Source organism: Aulonocara sp. 'chitande type north' Nkhata Bay, linkage group LG18 (genome assembly GCF_057382095.1).
Source record: "Aulonocara sp. 'chitande type north' Nkhata Bay isolate Kocher_YH1m ecotype deep benthic linkage group LG18, A_spYH_male_GT1.1, whole genome shotgun sequence".
Lineage (NCBI taxonomy): Eukaryota > Metazoa > Chordata > Actinopteri > Cichliformes > Cichlidae > Aulonocara > Aulonocara sp. 'chitande type north' Nkhata Bay.
The window spans coordinates 23,586,431-23,605,113 of NC_141361.1; the positions used below are offsets into that span (position 1 = coordinate 23,586,431).

At 42.1% G+C, this 18,683-nt stretch overlaps 1 protein-coding gene across 3 annotated transcripts in view; it reads right to left on the minus strand.

Annotated features, from left to right (window-relative positions):
• The window catches only part of ptprsb (protein tyrosine phosphatase receptor type Sb), a 73,297-nt gene that overhangs the window by 31,097 nt on the left and 23,517 nt on the right, over positions 1 to 18,683 (minus strand). For all 3 annotated transcript variants that reach the window (XM_086271154.1, XM_086271155.1, XM_086271156.1), the window contains exons 5-6: positions 14,365 to 14,553; positions 4,891 to 5,001 (exon numbers count right to left, since the gene is read on the minus strand). In XM_086271154.1, the coding sequence (XP_086127280.1) occupies positions 4,891 to 5,001; positions 14,365 to 14,553 (300 nt within the window). The remainder of the gene's footprint in view (positions 1 to 4,890; positions 5,002 to 14,364; positions 14,554 to 18,683) is intronic.

Sequence of the window (18,683 nt, forward strand, 5' to 3'; positions counted from 1 at the left end):
AGACAAAGAGACAAAAACAGGTAGATCTGTTAGAAAACAGACATGATTGGGCAGGCATCTCCTCATCTGAGCATGCTGGAGAGACACGCACACAGACTGCATCCATGACAGCTCCATGCACAAGACAAAGCAGGTGCAATGCAGCAGGACCAAAACGTCAGTTTAAGCCACACGGGCATGTATCTGTCAACACAGCAAGAATAAATAAAAGATGTCAATGTAAGCATGTGGGCTAATTTGATAATGCTTTAAGTTTAAGGATGAAAGTAAAGACTCAAGATGACTGTTCAGTAATCTCCTACATCAAGCGGTGGAGTAGTTCTAAAAATACCGGTCGTGAACACAGACGACGACTGAAGAATCCACTGGGGAGCCAAAGGTGAGTACTTTACAATAAAGTGAGCTCATAACAAGGGATAATCCTTTTTGTGCTCACAGAGCCTCTAGCTTAAAGTTAATCGAGCCAGGACGCATGATTCCCCACCATTTTCTATACAGTTTGTACGAGCCAGGAGCTTCGCTCTTTATTAGTGGAGCTATCATTAGTCCTGTTCTCTGCAGGGAGTCTGGAGGCTACGGGCTGGGGAGACCTTGGCACAGCCATAAGGATTACCGCTGAATCTCAGCATCGCTATATAGCTGACATTTACTCAGCACCATCTTGTCTGTCTCAAGGACACAGCTTTCATTAACCACTGTAATAAGAGAGAATCATTAATACCCCTCTCAATATCTAAGATTGAGAATGGATATAATTAATTTCAAATGTCAGTCAACAAAGACGTATCACAGTGTTTGGTGGGGAGTCAAGCAAGGTAAGACATGGCCAAGACTGTATAACAGTCCATTAAAGAGAGCTTGTTTTACTTATTACTGTATAATAAACCTTCAGAGGCTACCTGTAGAAAATGTGCAGCATTAGTATGAATATTTAAAGCACACAGGTGGAAAAGGGGAAAAAATAAACAAATAAATAAAACCTGTAACCTTGTAAACTTTATGTCTTTTGTCTCATAGCTGTGGAAAATACAAATCAAATGAACTTGGTTGAGGTGTAGCTAATTTAAGTATTCTATAATGTCTAAAGCAAGGCATCCTATTTTTCATATTATGCTTGAGTATGTAACACAAGCAGCAATGCTGGGTGTTATTATTAGGAGTGGGGCAGACAGACGTGTGTGCCAGCAGAGGAGGCTCTGCGGCTAGCTGTCTTGAAGTGTCTCTAATGTTATGGCTTATGGACATGATATTAATGCAATTGTCTGACAAATAAAATGGCTTTCTGAATGGTTAACACAGTATCCTAAAGAGATGCATCTCTGTGGATGCATCTTGCTAATCGGTCTTGCTAATGCGCATCCACCTTTTCATCTAAACATGGTAACTTCTGGCTCCAAAGAAAAAAAAAGAAAGCAAACAAAAAATTATTGCTCACAATCCATCCTGTCCCCTCTCCCCTCAACCGACCCTGCTCCGGTCCTGAGCACTCATGAGCTGAGGCGTGTGTTCCGGAGCATTAACACCAGGAAGGCGGCCGGGCCGGATGGAGTGCTGGGCCGGGTGCTAAAAGACTGTGCTGCGGACCTGGCGGACGTCTTCACCTCTATATATAACACGTCGTTGTCCTGTTCACTGGTACCATCCTGTTTCAAAGCAGCAACCATCGTTCCCATCCCAAAACAGTCAAATGTCACATGTCTGAACGATTTCAGACCTGTGGCACTCACCCCCATTCCCGCCAAATGCCTGGAGAGACTGGTCATTAAACACATCAGAGCTGCTTTTCCACCATCCCTGGACTCGCACCAGTTTGCATACAGGGAGAACCGGTCAACCGAGGATGCGATCGCCACAGTGCTGCACACATTACTGAAGCACTTGGAACACAGGAACACCTATGCACGGCTCCTCTTTGTAGACTACAGCTCGGCTTTTAATACCATCCGGCCATACAAACTCCGTCCCAAACTCCACCAACTGGGACTTAACTCCTCTCTGTGCAACTGGATTGTGGACTTCCTCACTAACCGTAGACAGAGTGTCAGAGTGGGTAAGAACACCTCTTCCACCCTTGTGGTCAACACTGGTGCCCCTCAGGGGTGTGTTCTGAGCCCTCTGCTATACACTCTCTTCACCCATGACTGTATTTCCTCCTGCGCGTCCAATCTCATTGTTAAGTTTGCAGATGACACTACAGTGCTCGGACTTATATCCAACAATGATGAGACAAACTATAGGACAGAGGTGCAACAACTAGAGTCATGGTGCCACGACAATAACTTGGTCTTAAACACCAAAAAGACCAAGGAGATCATTGTAGATTTCCGGAAGAGGGGTCATAACAACCATCTGCCTCTCTTCATTGGCAGTGAGGCGGTGGAGAGGGTGAGCAGTTTTAAATTCTTGGGGGTAACTGTGACCGAGGACCTGTCCTGGGGCAACCATATCACCTCAGTTGTACGGAAGGCCCAACAGCGCCTCTACTACCTGAGGAGACTGCGGAGCGCACACATTCCCAGATCTCTGATGTTGAACTTCTACAACTGTGCCATCAGCAGCGTTCTGACGTATGGATTTCTAGTGTGGTTCCCCAGCTGCACCAAGGCCGATCAGCAAGCACTCCAGCGGGTGGTGAAGGAAGCTGGCAGAATTATTGGAACAAGTCTGCCAGAGATCAGTAATATCTTCCCCACTCGCTGTCTGAGGAGGGTGCACAGTATCCTGCGGGACCAACATCACCCTGCGCGCCACCTTTTCCATCTGCTGCCCTCAGGGAGAAGGTACAGGTCTATACAGGCCAGAACATCCAGACTGGCCAACAGCCTGTATCCACAGGCTGTGAGGCTCCTGAACTCTCTGCCCCCCTCTCACGGACAATAACCATATCCAACTTCTTAATAGCAATGAACTGGTCTGCATTGGTGCATCATATCTTTATTCTCTTCCCCCTCCTGCCCCCCCCCCTCTTTCTTAAATAGATAACTATCATATCTGATATCATATCTCACAGTACAATAATATTGAATGGGTTGCATTGTTGTATTTTGTCATGTTTCTCAGGTCTTTGTCTGAATTTCTACGAACATTATTGCTAAGGATTGTCTTATTGCATTGGAGTCACACTGGGTTAAATATGTACACTTGGGTTTTAAGGGGTATTTATTATTTTCTTCTTTTTTTTGGGTTGTATGGAAGCCCCAAACGCAATTTCATTGTTCTTGACAATGACAATAAATAAATAAATACTAAATACTAAATACTTTTATGTACAGTCTATGATGCTCCATCGTAACACGTGTATTCTGAACTGTAGTGCAGTGGTTCCGGATAATTTAGCCAACGTTAATGTTAGTTTCAACACTAGTGTCCATCATCAGTCACGTGACCCGTCCTCTTGCCATTTTGAGTTTGCGTCATGAATTTATACCAGTGAGTGATTCTCGTCTGACAAACCGAACGTAAAACTGCAGAACAAGGGGGCATACACAAGCAAGTGCAAGACTTCCACTCAACAAGTGCAGCACTGGAGCAGATGTGATGACATGGGAACAAAGACAAACCGCCAAACAAGATGGTACAAAGGGGAAAAGAATTAAAAAAAAAACACACACACACAAAAAAACAGTAGCAAGACATGACAAGACAGCAAGTTCAATCAGATCACAATCTGAGCATATCAATAAGCGTGATAACACACTGTGCCATGCTCTGGTGTCAGTCCGTCAGTCAACACACATGCAAGCGGTGCTCCTTTCTCTTTCTCTCTCACTCCTTCCATGCAAACATTGCCTCTTTTTAATCTTCCAATTCTTGGGTCTCCATGACAACAAGATCATACCATGCAGAAAACATTGATCGGGGAGTGAAGGCAATACCAAGGGTTCTGCACACAAGGCCTCACAATGCAGTCAATGCACTCTGCTGCGTAGGCAGACCGCTTCATCATCGCAGCAGCTTTACTCTCATCATTTTGGATACAGGTTTGAATCATTTCACTTCAAATCTACTCCGCTGTCCTTTAACTCATACTGTGTTTTTTTTTTTTGTCGTCTTTTTTTGTTTCCCTCTGTTTCAATAAGTGAAGCTTTCTGAAACAAAGGAGTAACAAAAGAAAAGAAAGAGCGCACCAACCTTCTCGAAGCTCTGAGGGATGGAAGGGGGTTGATGCAGAACACAATGACGTGAGAGGGGAGAGAGAGAACGGGGAAACACAGAGAGAATAAAAACGGCCAGCGCAAAGCCACTCGCTTCACTGCACCACACACACACGCACGCACACACACACACACGCGCGCACACACACACGCACGCACCAGTCAAACTGCATTCACACTTCTCTGTTATCCCACGTAAAATAGAAACTAGAACTTGCAATACTGGACATTGGTTGTGGCCTTTGAGCCATAAGCCAGTGTTACAACAGCACCCACAGATTTATTTAAGCATGTGGGGTCCACAGTGATCCCATTAATGTGAAACACTGTAAAGCCAAAATTACATCTTGACTCTCACTCCCAATTTTGTTCAAATCTCTCAACCAATTAATCTGCCTCTAGTACAGAAACCACTTTAGCAGACAGATCAGTGATGTTTCCATGCAGTTAAACCAAGGTGTGGTCCCCACTTTATCCTTGCTTTGATTCAACCGTCGGAGCTCGCACCAAGGTTTAAGGTGGACTTGTTAAAGGTGGTTGTGAGAAATACCAAACAACAGAGTCAACATATATTGTAGACAATGGATGGGTTAGTAATACTTGTTAAAGAGCACAGTAATACAGAAGAGGTAGTTTTACTAGTAATACCTAAGGCACCTTCGTCACAGTGATTTTTCGGTGTCTGTGTCTTGTTCGTGCGTGTACGTGCATGTGTGTTCTGCGTTTCAGGTCCTACCTCGCACGTATAAGTTGGCGGGAGAAGAGTAGCGCACGCCTTGGGAGTTGGTGGCCACACACTCGTACTTCCCTTGGTCTGTTTCCTCGCTGTTCTCAATCTGTAACGCTCCTGCAAGAGAAAAAAAAGAAAACCCCAGATAAATATGTTTGCAGAAAATGCTTCTGCCACTGTCCGCCATCCTTTTGCATCCTCTCCTTTTCATCCTGCAATATCTGCTATAGTTTGACCCTGGGGTATCTCTTTGTCTGTTGCTTCAACATCCAATAAAGTCAGCTCAGTTGTTATTTCTGCAAGGCAGAAATGAATGGTCCGCACAACACTCTCTCTGTATCAGGAGTTGGATTTTCCACAAAGAACTGCGTCTCCTCTAACCATCCCCGTCTCCCATCCTGCTACCGAAAGGGGGAAAGGAAGCGGCAACATATTCACAAATTCAGAATTCCCTTTCGAAAAGTTTGGAAGTCAAAAACAAGTCTCAAACTCACTTTTTACAAACTTAGATGACACTTAAAGCGCCTTTAGTTTATACTTCTGTACTAGCTGGTGATTCCTCTCCAGCAGCAGGCACACTGCTGAATGAAGAAAGCCTGTTTCTATCTTTGCAGTTAACTGGCAGCAGCTACACAGCTTTACCCCAGGGCAACGACCCAACGACCTCAGTTTTTATCCTAGTCTCCCTAAACGTGCTATAATTACACACGGCACTCGTCAGGTGTTCTTTTGCTTCACGTGGTACTATTCTTATTGCTGTGTTTCTTAGCTAACGGCCTTTTGAATTACCAGCAGAGATGTTCTTTCTCTGGTTTTGTTTTTTTCCCCCCCTCTTTCAGTCTGCTCTGTCACATCCGTCTCATTTGAAACTGACTTTGACACGGAGCCCGAGGAGGAGGCACAAAACCATGCATCACTCTCTGCTGCACTGCACAGAGTAGAAAGTGACACAAATCTAAATGCACATGGCACACACACACACTTTTTAAGGAAAGGATGGAAACACATACGGGAGTGTGTAGATAAACAGCCACACAAAAAGAGCAAGTTTTAGTCTCATACAAAGCACTGTGTTTTATATCAGATCTTCTGTGAGACTGATAAAAGGCATCTGGCTTTTAAGAGAAGCACAGGGATATTTAGAGAAAAGCAAGATATACTGTGCATCGCTCTGCACAGATTTTTTATTTTCCATACACAATACACAAGATAAAATACAAAAATAAAAGCCAAAATACTTAAAAACAATCCCTCCGTTTATATTGATATTAAAAGGAAGTAATAGCGAAATAACCCCTGTGCATTACACCAATATGCACAACCATTCAATCTAAATATTATTTAATTTTAAAAGATAAGTAACAGAGTACTACTTACAAGTACTTTGTTCATTTGTCTCTTTTAATTCTATTTTTTTTTTTTTTTTTATACTTTTTCAACATGTTCAAAATAAAGATTCAATCAATCAATCAAAACCGTAACCCTGTAAAAGTGATGTAAACCTAAAGGAGGAAACCATATAACATAAACGCTAATCCTGTTGGTCTATCTATCACCAGTGCTTATCACACAAAGATAAGAAAGAGGCAAAGAGAAGCATATAACTAATGCATCAGCTCTATAGTCAGAGGTTAAAGTGAGCCGAATCAGTTAAACACAACGACTTCTTTTTAAGGAACAAATGTGTGTACTTTTGCCATCTCTGAAGATAACTGCACATGTCATTGTTGTATGTTGTAACTCTTGAGCTGCTAAATTTAGTGGGTTTATTAATTCATGTGGACCAGAAACAAATTATTTATAGACATTTTCTTTTCACTTTAAGTAAGCTGACCTTAAGGAAAGACTCTGTAAAAGATCTTTAATGGGGAAAACTGAGGTCACCTTGGGAAGAGCAGCAGATGTGGAATACCTCTTCCACGAGAGATAGACATTGTCATTGATATAATAGGCAGAGGTGCACGGCAGTGACAGACAATATGAGCCAAAAGATGGCACATGTTAAATACCTCAACCATCTGCTCCAGTGCTGGATGGTTGACTGATGCCTTTTACTGTATTCATCATTATGTACAAATGTTCTTTTGAATATTATCTGTTGTATATCTTAAAAATGGTAAAGAAAATAAAATGCACAGTAATAATATTTAGAAAGAATACACTAAATAGATGCTTCATTAGGTGCATTGGTTAATTGGACCCTTATTTGGCATAAACTGCTTTAATAAAAAAAAGAGAGATTTTGGTTCATATTGACATGATAGCATCACACAATTGCTGCAGCTTTGTTGGCTGCACATCCCAAAGGTGCTCTACTGGGTTTAGACATATTGGCTGTGGAGGTCACTTGAGTACAGTGAATTCATTGTCATATTAAAGAAACCAGTATGAGGTGATCTGATTTTTGTGACATGGTACGTTTTCCTGCTGGAAAGAGCCATCAGAAGATGGATATACTGAACTCATACTAAAGTCATTTCCCATTACACCATTATTACTGATACTAGGCAGGATGGATCCATGTTTTCATGATCCTTACACTAAATCCCAACCATAACGTTGTCACAGCAGGCAGAATCTTCTGTTGTCCATGAAGATAGGAAAAAACTGCAGAAGAGCTTTCAGAGATGCTCTTAATAATAATAATAATAATAATAATAATAAATTTTATTTATGAGCGCCTTTCAAGTCACCCAAGGACACTTTACAATAAGATAAAACACTTAGTAAAACAATGGCAGAATAAGAACAATAAAAGCAGAGTTCTGAACCAGTTGAAGCTTATGGAGGGATTTTTGGGGGAGACCATGCAAAAGAGAATTGCATTAGTCAATACGGGAGGTAACAAGACTATGTACAAGAATGGACGTAGACTGGGTGGAAAGAGAAGGAAGCAATCTGTTAATGTTACGTAGATGGAAGTAGGCAGAACGGGTGAGATTATTGATGTGAGATTTATAGGAAAGTGAACTGTCTAGGATGACACCAAGGCTCTTAACCTGAGGAGAGGGGAAAACTGTGGAGTTATCGATGGTGAGTGAGAAATGGTTCGCCTTCAAAAGGTTGGATTTGGTGCCAATAAGGAGGATCTCAGTTTTATCCTCATTGAGCTTTAGAAAATTAGAGGCAAACCAGGATTTTAACTCGGATAGACATTCTGTAAGGGAAGAAGGTGGGAGGGAGGAATCAGGTTTGCAAGAGAGATATAACTGGGTGTCATCAGCAAAACAGTGAAACTGAAGATCAAATTTGCGGAAGACGGTACCTAGAGGGAGGATGTATATTATAAAGAGAAGAGGGCCTAAAACTGAGCCTTGGGGTACACCAGAGGTGACGGGGAATAAACGAGAGCGGAATGATCTTAGTTGAATAAACTGGGAACGGTCGAGGAGATATGATTGAAACCAGGCGAGGGGTGAGTCAGAGATGCCGAGAGAGGAAAGTCTGCTTAGAAGGACAGAGTGAGAAATGGTGTCAAAGGCTGAGCTCAGATCTTCTGCATGGCTTGGTAAGAATGAGTGGTTATTTGAGTTACTGTTGCTTTCCTCTCAGCTCAAAGCAGCCTTGCCATTCTCCGTTCACCTCTGACATCGACAAGGCATTTGAACCGCTGCTCACTGGATATTTTTTCTTTTTTCTACCATTCTTCCTGGAGACAGCGGTGTGGGAAAATCCCAGTGGATCAACACCAAACACTTAATAAGGTGGTTGTTACACCAAAATAAAACCTCATATTTAAGGTTATGTACACACATACAGACAGATTTTGTGTGTCTTAGTATACGTAGATTTTGCACACGCACACATACACAGACACACTTGCAGGTCAGCTTATGAAGAAGTTTGAATGCTGTGATTTCAGAGGGTTAAAGGAGGGAACGTGTTAGGTGAGCTGAGACGCTGCTCGCTGAAGCTGTCATCCATTTGTTTCTGTCTTCTGCAGTTACATGACAGCAGAACAGCTCGTGCCCTGCTCTTTCTCCCTATTTTCCATCTCTCATTTCCCTGTGGTTCAGGGCAGAGTTGGGAAACAAACAGGAATAAATTATCCGCTCTACAAGAAGAGCCTTCTTCTCAACCAGAAAGCAGAGGAAGAAAGGAGCAGTGGGAGGAAAGATGGCGAGGAGGTGGAGAGGTAGAAATGGACCGGTTTAGATCTGCAAACGAGAACTTGTGCGACAGCTGGAAGCAGCTCGTGTGGCTAACAAGCAGCGAAAATTTGAAATTGCCAGTTGTAATCTACTGCTGTAAAACATGACATTACATTACACTGGGGTGGACAGGTGTTCTGAATATATACATAGAAAGGTCAGCAGGTCAAAACTTATGTACACAAGCACATAGCGCAGACAGAAAACGGGCGTCAAAACGACGTGATGATGGTTTGTGGGACGGCAAAGCAAAAGGTCGAAAAAGTAAAAGAAGAGAGACGAGGAGAGAGAGCAGTTTTGGGATGCTGACAGGCCCAGAATAAGATGTGACTTAAGTAAATTGAGCTACTGTGAAATCGTGGATGGTGTATTATTTCTGTGGGCTGAGACTCAGCTGATCAGATGACAGCGGATACTGTTAATCTGATAGCTCTGATGGGACACTGAGGTAAAACAGATCACTTGGGCTCCAGTCTCCCACAAGTTGAGACATTAAATTAACCGGAGGCACATGTTAACAAGCGTCGACACAAAGGACAGTTACTACGAACGCAACACAGTTACGAATAAACTGCTGGTAATTTTTAAAACCGAAACTGTTGTTTCCAAACCATTATCAACCTGCTCTTTAATTTCACATTTCACTAAAACATGAACAGAAAAGCCTCAAAGCAAAGTGTTACGCAGCAATTTAGGTATGGTTTAACGCAGCAGTTACTTAATAAATCGATAATGAATATAGACGCAAAAACGCTCAAAATTTCCAGGTTCTGACTTAGTTCTGGTTTTTATTCTCGCACACAGAGACAGAAACGATTCCTAATTGTCAGTCTGCAGATTTATCCGTGTCACAAGTTCCACTTTTTCTGTCAGCCTGAAAGCACGTTCTGTCAAAGGATTTGTACTGCTCACCATTTTTAGATTTTTCTTTCTTAGAAACAGACTGTTACCAAAAATGAATGATTTACTTTGGCTAAAGTCCCAATTTCAAATTCTCTTAAAATCTGGTTGTGAAATATTCTGCTGAGTAACAGCCAACCAAATATAAACTCTGTGAAAATAGCATTTCACGATGATGCGCGATTTTGGGTCAGTCTCTTTGACGCAACCCTATATAGGTGTTAAAAATGAATAACCAATTTTGTTTGGTGCATGCAAAAATTTACTTTAAAAAAGTGTTCTGTATTGACGTCAACAGATAAACTGACATACACCATTAACCTTCATCACGTCTTAGTCCTTACCAAAGAGTCTGCATATGTAATCCTGGAGTCAACCTCAGGGTCCGTACTGAATGCCATCTGTTAAGAGTGTGGGTCTACATAAGCTGTTAAGTGCTTAGGTTAACTTTCCAGCTCTAAGTCCCAAATGTCAGGGGCAGACAGATAGCTTGTCATGGTTCTCCTCATGCACATACAAACTGGTGCAGCAGATGGCATGGAAAAAAGATAGATACCTGATCGAGGCATACAGATGCCAGCAAAAGTTCATCTCTATACCACCCCATATGTTTCTGTCACCGAGGACTGATGGGGTGAGTATGTGTGCATTTGAGGTGGGTAAACACAGAGTTCACGGCTGTCAAAGGCCACCGTGGACAGTTATCTGCAGTGATAAGCCCCCACACATGATGGATACTTATGAGCTATGAAATGGCTAAGATGAGACATCCTTTGTGGGATTCTACTGCAGTCATTCTCTATCTCATTTTTCTTCCTGACCCATATGGCTCATAAAAGTATTTCCAAGAGCCAACAGAAGAAGAAAAGAGACAGAGAGAACAGAATGACTGTGGCCAAAACACATTCCTGGCTGCAGTCCAATAAGAGCTGGCAGCTATCCACTAAATCAGAAGCATTGCTCGGAAAGTGCCTCCATTAAACAAATCTTAAAGGAGTGTTTTATCCATAACGCATTTCTTGCCCAGCTCAGGTGTAATTGATTTCCTCCAAGTCATTTCGCTGCACTGTTCGGTTCATTATACAGCACATTTTGTTGTTTGGCTTTGTGATGGTTTTGGTGATTTCAAATCCTATTAAAGCCTGGGGTGAATCTCAGTAGGCCATTCGTCTTGCTACTGTTTCATTGATGTGATATGTGTCCTAACATACTGTACCACTGAATCATTGTCATGTCTGCATGACACACAAGCAGGGAGCAAACGTCTCAGAGCAGATCAAGTAAATGTACAATTTTAGGTGGCTACAATTTAGCAGTTGTTATAGTTTAGTTAAAAAAAGGACAACTAAAATAAAAAAAATAAAAATAAAAGCATGGCCAGTGATGATCAGGTGTGGTATAAGCTGCAACCATTACCGAGGTGGCACAGATACTGATGTTTTGTAATTTTTTATTTCTGCACATTCTGATGTAATAACAGTGATAGTCTTTGTTTTCTGGTCACTCACTCTTATTGTGTGCTTTGTGTGGATTTTGAGGTTCAAATACTTAGTCTATACATGTACGTTTGGTACTTTGATTTTTGTTAGGTGGAGTTTTAGATTCCTACCTTGACTTCATTATCATTCTAGTAATTTTCAGCATTAGTTCTTTTTGTTTTATTTGATTTTCGGTGTTTCATTTCTGGGGAGGTTTGGGTACCAGTTTAGACTGCCTTACTGTTCTTAAATTTGAATTATTTGTTTGTGTTAAGCCTCAGGTCCTATTTTGAGTTTGTTATTTTTTGACTGTGTTCGGTTGCTTCAGCGTTTCATTATCTATTCCTTCCTCGAATTTGTCTTTTTGTGTTTATGCATTTGCCCCTCAGTACTCCCCGTCTCTGTTTTCATGTTTATTGGGAGTCTTCTTGCCTCCATGTTTTGCATTGGTACTTTGGTTGCTTCCTGTTTTACTTTGAAGTAAATGTCTTCTAAGTCTTCTTACTTGGTTGACTCATTCTATCTTTCTATCTATCTTTCTATCTATATCCCCACTGCCATGTAGAAGTACACAATGTGAAAAGGAAACAGTAAATAACAACATTTGTTGTTTTTTTATTGTTCATGAAGGTCATAAGATAATTGCAATTGCAGTTCTAGTATATGTGCAGCTCCCCTAATGGGCTTCCCCACTGGTTGTATGTGCCAGACTAGTCAGTAGTGGTCGTGGCCGTCCTTTGCCATCCCTTTGCTCTGCGTGCGTGACCAGGGGAGGCTCTGTACTTGGTGTTGCACCAAGGGGACCAAAATGAATAAAAAGAAATGAATATAATTTATTGTGAATAATAAAATACTGTTCTGCTGAATATGCAGGTTTAAAAGTCCTATTTTTCTTTAGAGAACTCAATTTAGGGTTTCTCTTCATAATTATGGCTACTTGAAACAGCCGGTGTATTTCTGCAGGTGCTGGAGCAGCGTGCACTGGACGATAAGCTGTGTTTGAAGAATACGAATGAGCGAGGAAAAAAGAAACGAAACTGGCTGGATTACACATGCGTTTATTTATCTTTCAATAAGCCGCAATCATTAGCTTTCCTGCTAGCTGGTTCACTACCTATAGGAAACTAAACTCATCTTTAGTTAATATTCATCTATTTCCAGGATTCAAGGTGTATCAAAGTGTTGTACTAACACATCTTAGCTGGTTGTGCATGCCATCTAAGATTAGGCAGACATTATGGCTTTGTCCAGTGGTTTATTGCAGTTCCACTCCAGTCCAGTCTTAGCCAAACATGGTAGCCAAATGAGAAGTACAACTGCCAGACCTACTAATTAGTCTTCAACTAAAAAGCCTTGTCTTAAAATTTGAAATACAAAGAAACTGTATAATTCTGTAGTTTAACTACAGTTGTCTGTGTAAAGTATCCACACTGTCAAGCTCCTGGGTTTTTTCTGAGAATCATGTCTGTTTTAAATTTTGTTCCGTGTTTCATAGGTAAATGGGGTTGTCAGCACTGCTTATATTCTTTACTGCTGCACATATTCAGCTCTTGACGAGCTGAATCAGGAACCACGCTTCCACCCTAGAAGAGAAAGCGTGGTTCCTGATGCCGGAATTGGCAGCCCCAGCCCTCTGATGCTGTGTGCCCTGCAGAGCCGCAGTTTGAGCCTGCATTTCCGCCACACCTGCCAATGCCCGGTCCCTGCCAGAGCCTGTTTCTCCGGCCACATCTACTGATGCTGGGTTTCCTGAAGCTGTGAGTAAAACATATTTATTTCCTTGTGTGCTCTTCAAATGTCCAAATATAGTAAGAGCACACAAGGGAACAAAGAGACTGTAACTCCAGAATGTTTCCCATGCCCTAAAGCATGGTTTGTTTTATTGCTGTTAACCAGTCCTAAACAGTGATATAAAACACTGTATAGGAGCTCTCATTAGGATTTCTTTGACATGGATCACAAGCCATTAAGAAAGGTAACTTGTTGCTTGGGACAACATGGTAAATGTATTTAAACATTATAAATTCGGCAAATGGAAATGCAAAGACACAGCTAACGGAGGGCACTGGTGATCAGTAAAGAATATTGGCTGACAGGAGGGATATATCAGAGCTGGCAGGCCGGAGCAGCACAGAGAATATGGATGAAACAACAACAAAATGGTTTCGCTTCACCATCACTTTCATTCCCCCTGAGGACAGCTGAGTGGGAAAGGCTGAGAAAAAAAATGTTTCTGCCTTCTCCTGGAGACACTGTACTCATCTATACAGAAGAGCATAAACAAAGCTGAATAAACTGTCTTAAGCGCACAATGTGATTCTTTGGTATGCAGACACATCGTCTTTGCTCTCTTTTTGTGTCTCTGGTAAAGTGAGCTTACCTTCACATTTTGGGACACTGAGCTATGTCGCGCACATTTAGGCAGTGGGTCAAAATAAAAGCATCACCAGTTAAATGCTTAATTTTAAGAAGCGCCAAACACATTTGACATCAGAAAAGAGGATATTGTGGTTGCTTTGGGATAAATTGAGGAAGACAGTTTCATTCTATGTGAAATTTCTGAACCCATTTGAAATGACTATACAATTATATGCTGCTATTTTTTTCTTATAATTATGATACTTAATGGAAAGCAAATTTTGCCTTTTAAGTGATATATATTTTTTATAATCCGTTCTCCCAAATGCTAATAAACAGCACATTTTTTTCATGGCTTAAGGATGGCACAATTATCCTTTTTTATGAAATTGGCTTTAAAAAGGTTTTATACCCCCAAAGGAGAGAGATAAACTTAGAGAACAGCATGTAATCCCTCAATCATAATTAAAATAATCACCAAATTTAGAGCAACAGGGATTTACCTGATCGCAAAAAAGTGCAAAGGTGTAAATGCACTGTTGGTTCCGTTGGTGGAAAATACAAACAGTCTGACTAAAAGTCACCTGTCTCACCTGATCTGAGCTGTTTGATGCGACCCTGGCTGGTGCTGGGGTCGACAGGCAGGAAGTCTTTGAACCAGGAGATCTCGGGGTCCGGGATGCCACTGGCAGCGCACAGCATGGTGGCCGTCCTTGTCCGCTCCACCACTTTCAACTGAGGGCCCATGTCTATACTAGGGAAGCCAAATGGCAACAGGTCCTCTGAAAGCATCAAGAGAAAGAAAAGAGTATGAAATGTGCAGCATTTAAAACATGAAATATAAATGTCTAATTGCACTACTTGCGCATGTCTGCTGGTAACATATGATAACAGGAGCTAACATGTATATTTAGCACATATAATGACTTGTGTTTTGACCATTAGTTTAGCATGTAAGCATGCTACGATCTGCTAATTAGTGCTAGAGGCAAACAGGAAGACGTCATACACTGAACAGTGATCATCCCCATATAGTACAGTGCAGTGCTAGGAAACATGACAACACATGTGCATGCTGTTTTCACACATACCACCCTTCAACACTGTTGCTAACCAATCACATCAACCCATAGCAACAGGAGCACCAGCCTCCCCTAGCAAGACGCCTCACCATGTTGCAAAAATCTTTTCCTAAACAACCCAAGGTACAAGACAAAGAGCCTATGGTGCTAACCACGTCTCCAAATTCCTCAGAAATCCTTTAGTATGCCTGAAAAACACGATTCTACTGAAGCCCCACCGGCAACCACCACAGCACCCAAAGGATTTGCTGCCAAAGTCCCAAAGTCCCTGTGCCAGACACCATAGGACATCCTCTGAGGTCCATGACTTTGTAAGTGCGCATGCGCCATTAGCATGCTGCCTGCTGTAACCCTAATTTCCTTCGGGATTAATAAAGTATTCTGATTCTGAATCTGTGTAAATCAAAGTACAGGGTTAGAGTGGGGCGAAGTGCAGTATGTGTACTTATTTCATGAGGACAGTGAAGGCTCAGTTTTTCTAAAACAAATAACGGATGTATCAGCTTCTACTGCCATGCATTCAGTCCTTCCTTTCCCACACATGCAGTGATGTGAAAGCTCCCCCCTCATAGCTGCTTAAACATTAGTAGGCTTATGAAAGCAAAGATATCAGCAAAGACAGCAGAGCCACTATAGCCTTGGTGATCAAAGTTGTGTGTTCATTCCTACAGCTAGCTAGTCATTAGGTGATATAGCAGGCGGGCAGAAACACAGCTAGGATTTTTCTGTGTGTTTGACAGGCCATTTCTGGAAGAGTATAAACATACCGCCCAGTCAGCAGGAGTTACTTAAGTGCCTACACACACGCACACACACACACACAAATACACACACACACAGGCTTTGCAGTACATTACTAACCTAGAATTACAGGTGTTTGGTGGCAGTGGCGATGAACTACGAGTTTTCAAAGGTGTGGTTCTGTGTTATGTGGTGCTAACGATTCCTGTCTAATAACTATTCAGAAAGCTGCTCAGAAACAGCAGCGGCAATTAGAAGCTGGGACCAGAGGAGGGGCAGGGCACTGGGGGTAATAAGGACTTGTTAGCAGTAATTGTTAAAATGTACCAACGATTAGAGAGGCCGATCTGGGATGTGTCTGAATGCGTCTGGATATGTCTTATTACGTTGTAGGAGCTGAGGACAAGTGTGTGTGTGTGTTTGTGTGTTGGCTGTGTGTACATATTTGCTTCTATGGCTATGTTCTCATTAGCATCTTCACAGATTTCTGCAAAGTGTCGAATAATGTTGAGCGGCACGATCGCACATATCCAGGAAAATAAGTGTGTGCACGCAAAAAAGCAGTTGCTTTCTATTTCGCACACACACATACACAAACACGTTCACATACACTTTCTCTGGTGAATGGGATTAAGAGTCTCAGTGACAACAGTCCAGATGGCCAGACACGTAATCAAGCATCCATCAGCCCTCCTGCTTCCTTTCCTCCTTACCCTTTAAACCACTCTCTCTTTCTCACACATGCACACAGACACCTCCTCCATACCTGGAACTATAATTATAAATCCACATTCCCGCAGCAGCGAAGCAACGAGATGGCAATTTCCTTGGCTAATAAATCAAACCCATCGGAACATCTTGATTGTCAGACAAAACAAAACCTGCTAAAGTTTGCTTTGCTTGAGCCCAGAATCACAGACATATCTGGAGCTGAACGCAGTCCAAGATGCAGACCGTGGCCACGTCAACTGTCTGTGTGTTTTTCCTCTCCTCCACTCCTCCTCCGGGCCTCCTGCTACCTAACCACATGACAGACATATACCATCTGTTCCCACACACTCTGTGATGGGGATGAGAGGCTGAGTTGAGATAGGATCTATCGCTCTCTTTCTCTCTTTCTACAGTCATCAGCGCTAGAGAGACCTCGTCAGATAGGAATGTCAAGCTGTTGCTGATGCTGCGCCTGAGAAGAGAAAGTGGAGAAATGCCACAAAAAAGCAAGAGAGGAATCAAAACTTGATGATCAAGATGTTTAGTGCAACAATTAGGCCTCGTGAAGACAGGAGAGACTGGAGTGGGCAGAGTGGACCACGCTAACACTTCTGAGACCCCCCCCCACCCCAACCCTTCAGCATCCCTGACAGATCAATACTAATGATCTACCTGAATGGAGGCTAGTGGTATGGCCACTGATGAAATAGACAGGAAGAGAAAGGAAAGAGAAGAGGGAGATCGATGGGCAGGTCAGAAGGTGAACTCCCAAAGGCGAGGAATATGCTAGGCCTACATTTGCTCCCCTCTACCCTCCCCGAATCCTACCCCTCTCTTGAGAGGGTTCAGATGGTCTTTTTATCACTCTGCCAGCTACCACAACATGGACTCCCTGGCTGTTAATTAGAGCACACCACAGCACTGGGCTCAAGGCATGTGCATATACAATGCATGCGTGTGTGTGTCTGTAGGGCGTGTGGCTCTATATTCCACTCAGGTCTTTATTAATGCTGCAAATACATGGTGTGGGTGGACCTTGGACTGAACACTTGGAGAGAATTAGAAGAAATGGAGAGAGTCGGACAGATAAACAGAGAGAGTGATAGAGAGAGGGATTAAAGACACTTACTGCCGTGCTGTAAAATACCACAAAAAGAGGAAAAATAGTAGTGAATCTTTGCAAGCATCCAGAACCCAACGATGCTTTTCAGATAGCTAAGGATATTCAGCAGTGTAGAAAACAAACAAGGGTTAAGTTAGTCATTTTAACTTTAAAATTCTGCTCATTTCAAGCTTGAGTAGAATTGTTTTGCATCATTAACTGTTTAAAATAATCCGAGTTTATCTTCTACTGCAGCACCCAGTTCATCCAATTCATCCTCTGTATAAAATGAACATTTTTAACTCCATTCCCTTTAAAGCTAGCTCCCCATTTAAGTTAAATCCATACTGTCTGTGAAGGTTCTCAGTCATCCAGGTCATCGTAGTCAAAGGAGCTTGCAAAGAAAAGCGTCTGGACTTCTTTAAGTTACTTGAAGACGTTTCACCTCTCATCCGAGAAGCCATTTGACCTTAGAACTGAAGAAGCTTCTCGGATGAGAGGTGAAACGTCTTCAAGTAACTTAAAGAAGTCCAGACGCTTTTCTTTGCAAGCTCCTTTAAATCCATACTGATTTGTTGTCCTTTGTAAAAAGAACATCATACCAACAGTCAAACATAGTGGTGGTAGTGTGATGGTCTGGGGCTGCTTTGATGCTTCAGGGCGACACTGTGATTGATGGAACCATGAATTCTGCTCTCCACCAGAAAATCCTGGAGGAGTATGTGTGGGCAACAGTTTGTGTCCGGAAGCTCAAGTAGCAGGACAATGATCCGAAACACACCAGCAAGTCCACCTCTGAATAGCTCAAAAAAAGAAAAAGAAGCTTTGGAGACACCTAATCAAAACCTGGCCTTCAATCAGATTGAGATGTTTTGGCGTAACCTTTTTCACGCTCAGAAACCCTCCACTGTGGCTGCATTAAAATAATTCTGAGGAGTGGGCCAAATCTCCTCCACAGCGAAATGAAAGACTCGTTGCACAAATGCTTGATTGCAGTTCCTTGGGCTAAGGGTAGCACTATCAGGTATTAGGTTCAGAGACAATTAATTTTTTCCTTTTTTTTTTTTTTACACAGGATTTGTGTTAGGGGTTAGGGGGTTTGGAAATGAAATGAAAAGATTTTCTCTTTACATTTTCTCAGGTTATCTTTGTGTAATATTACAATTTGACAAAGATGTTTGATGATCTAAAACCTCAAAAGGATGGCACAATCCTTATGATGTTATGATATATACAAAGCTGTGTTAGAAAAACAGCTTTAATTATCTAAAATATC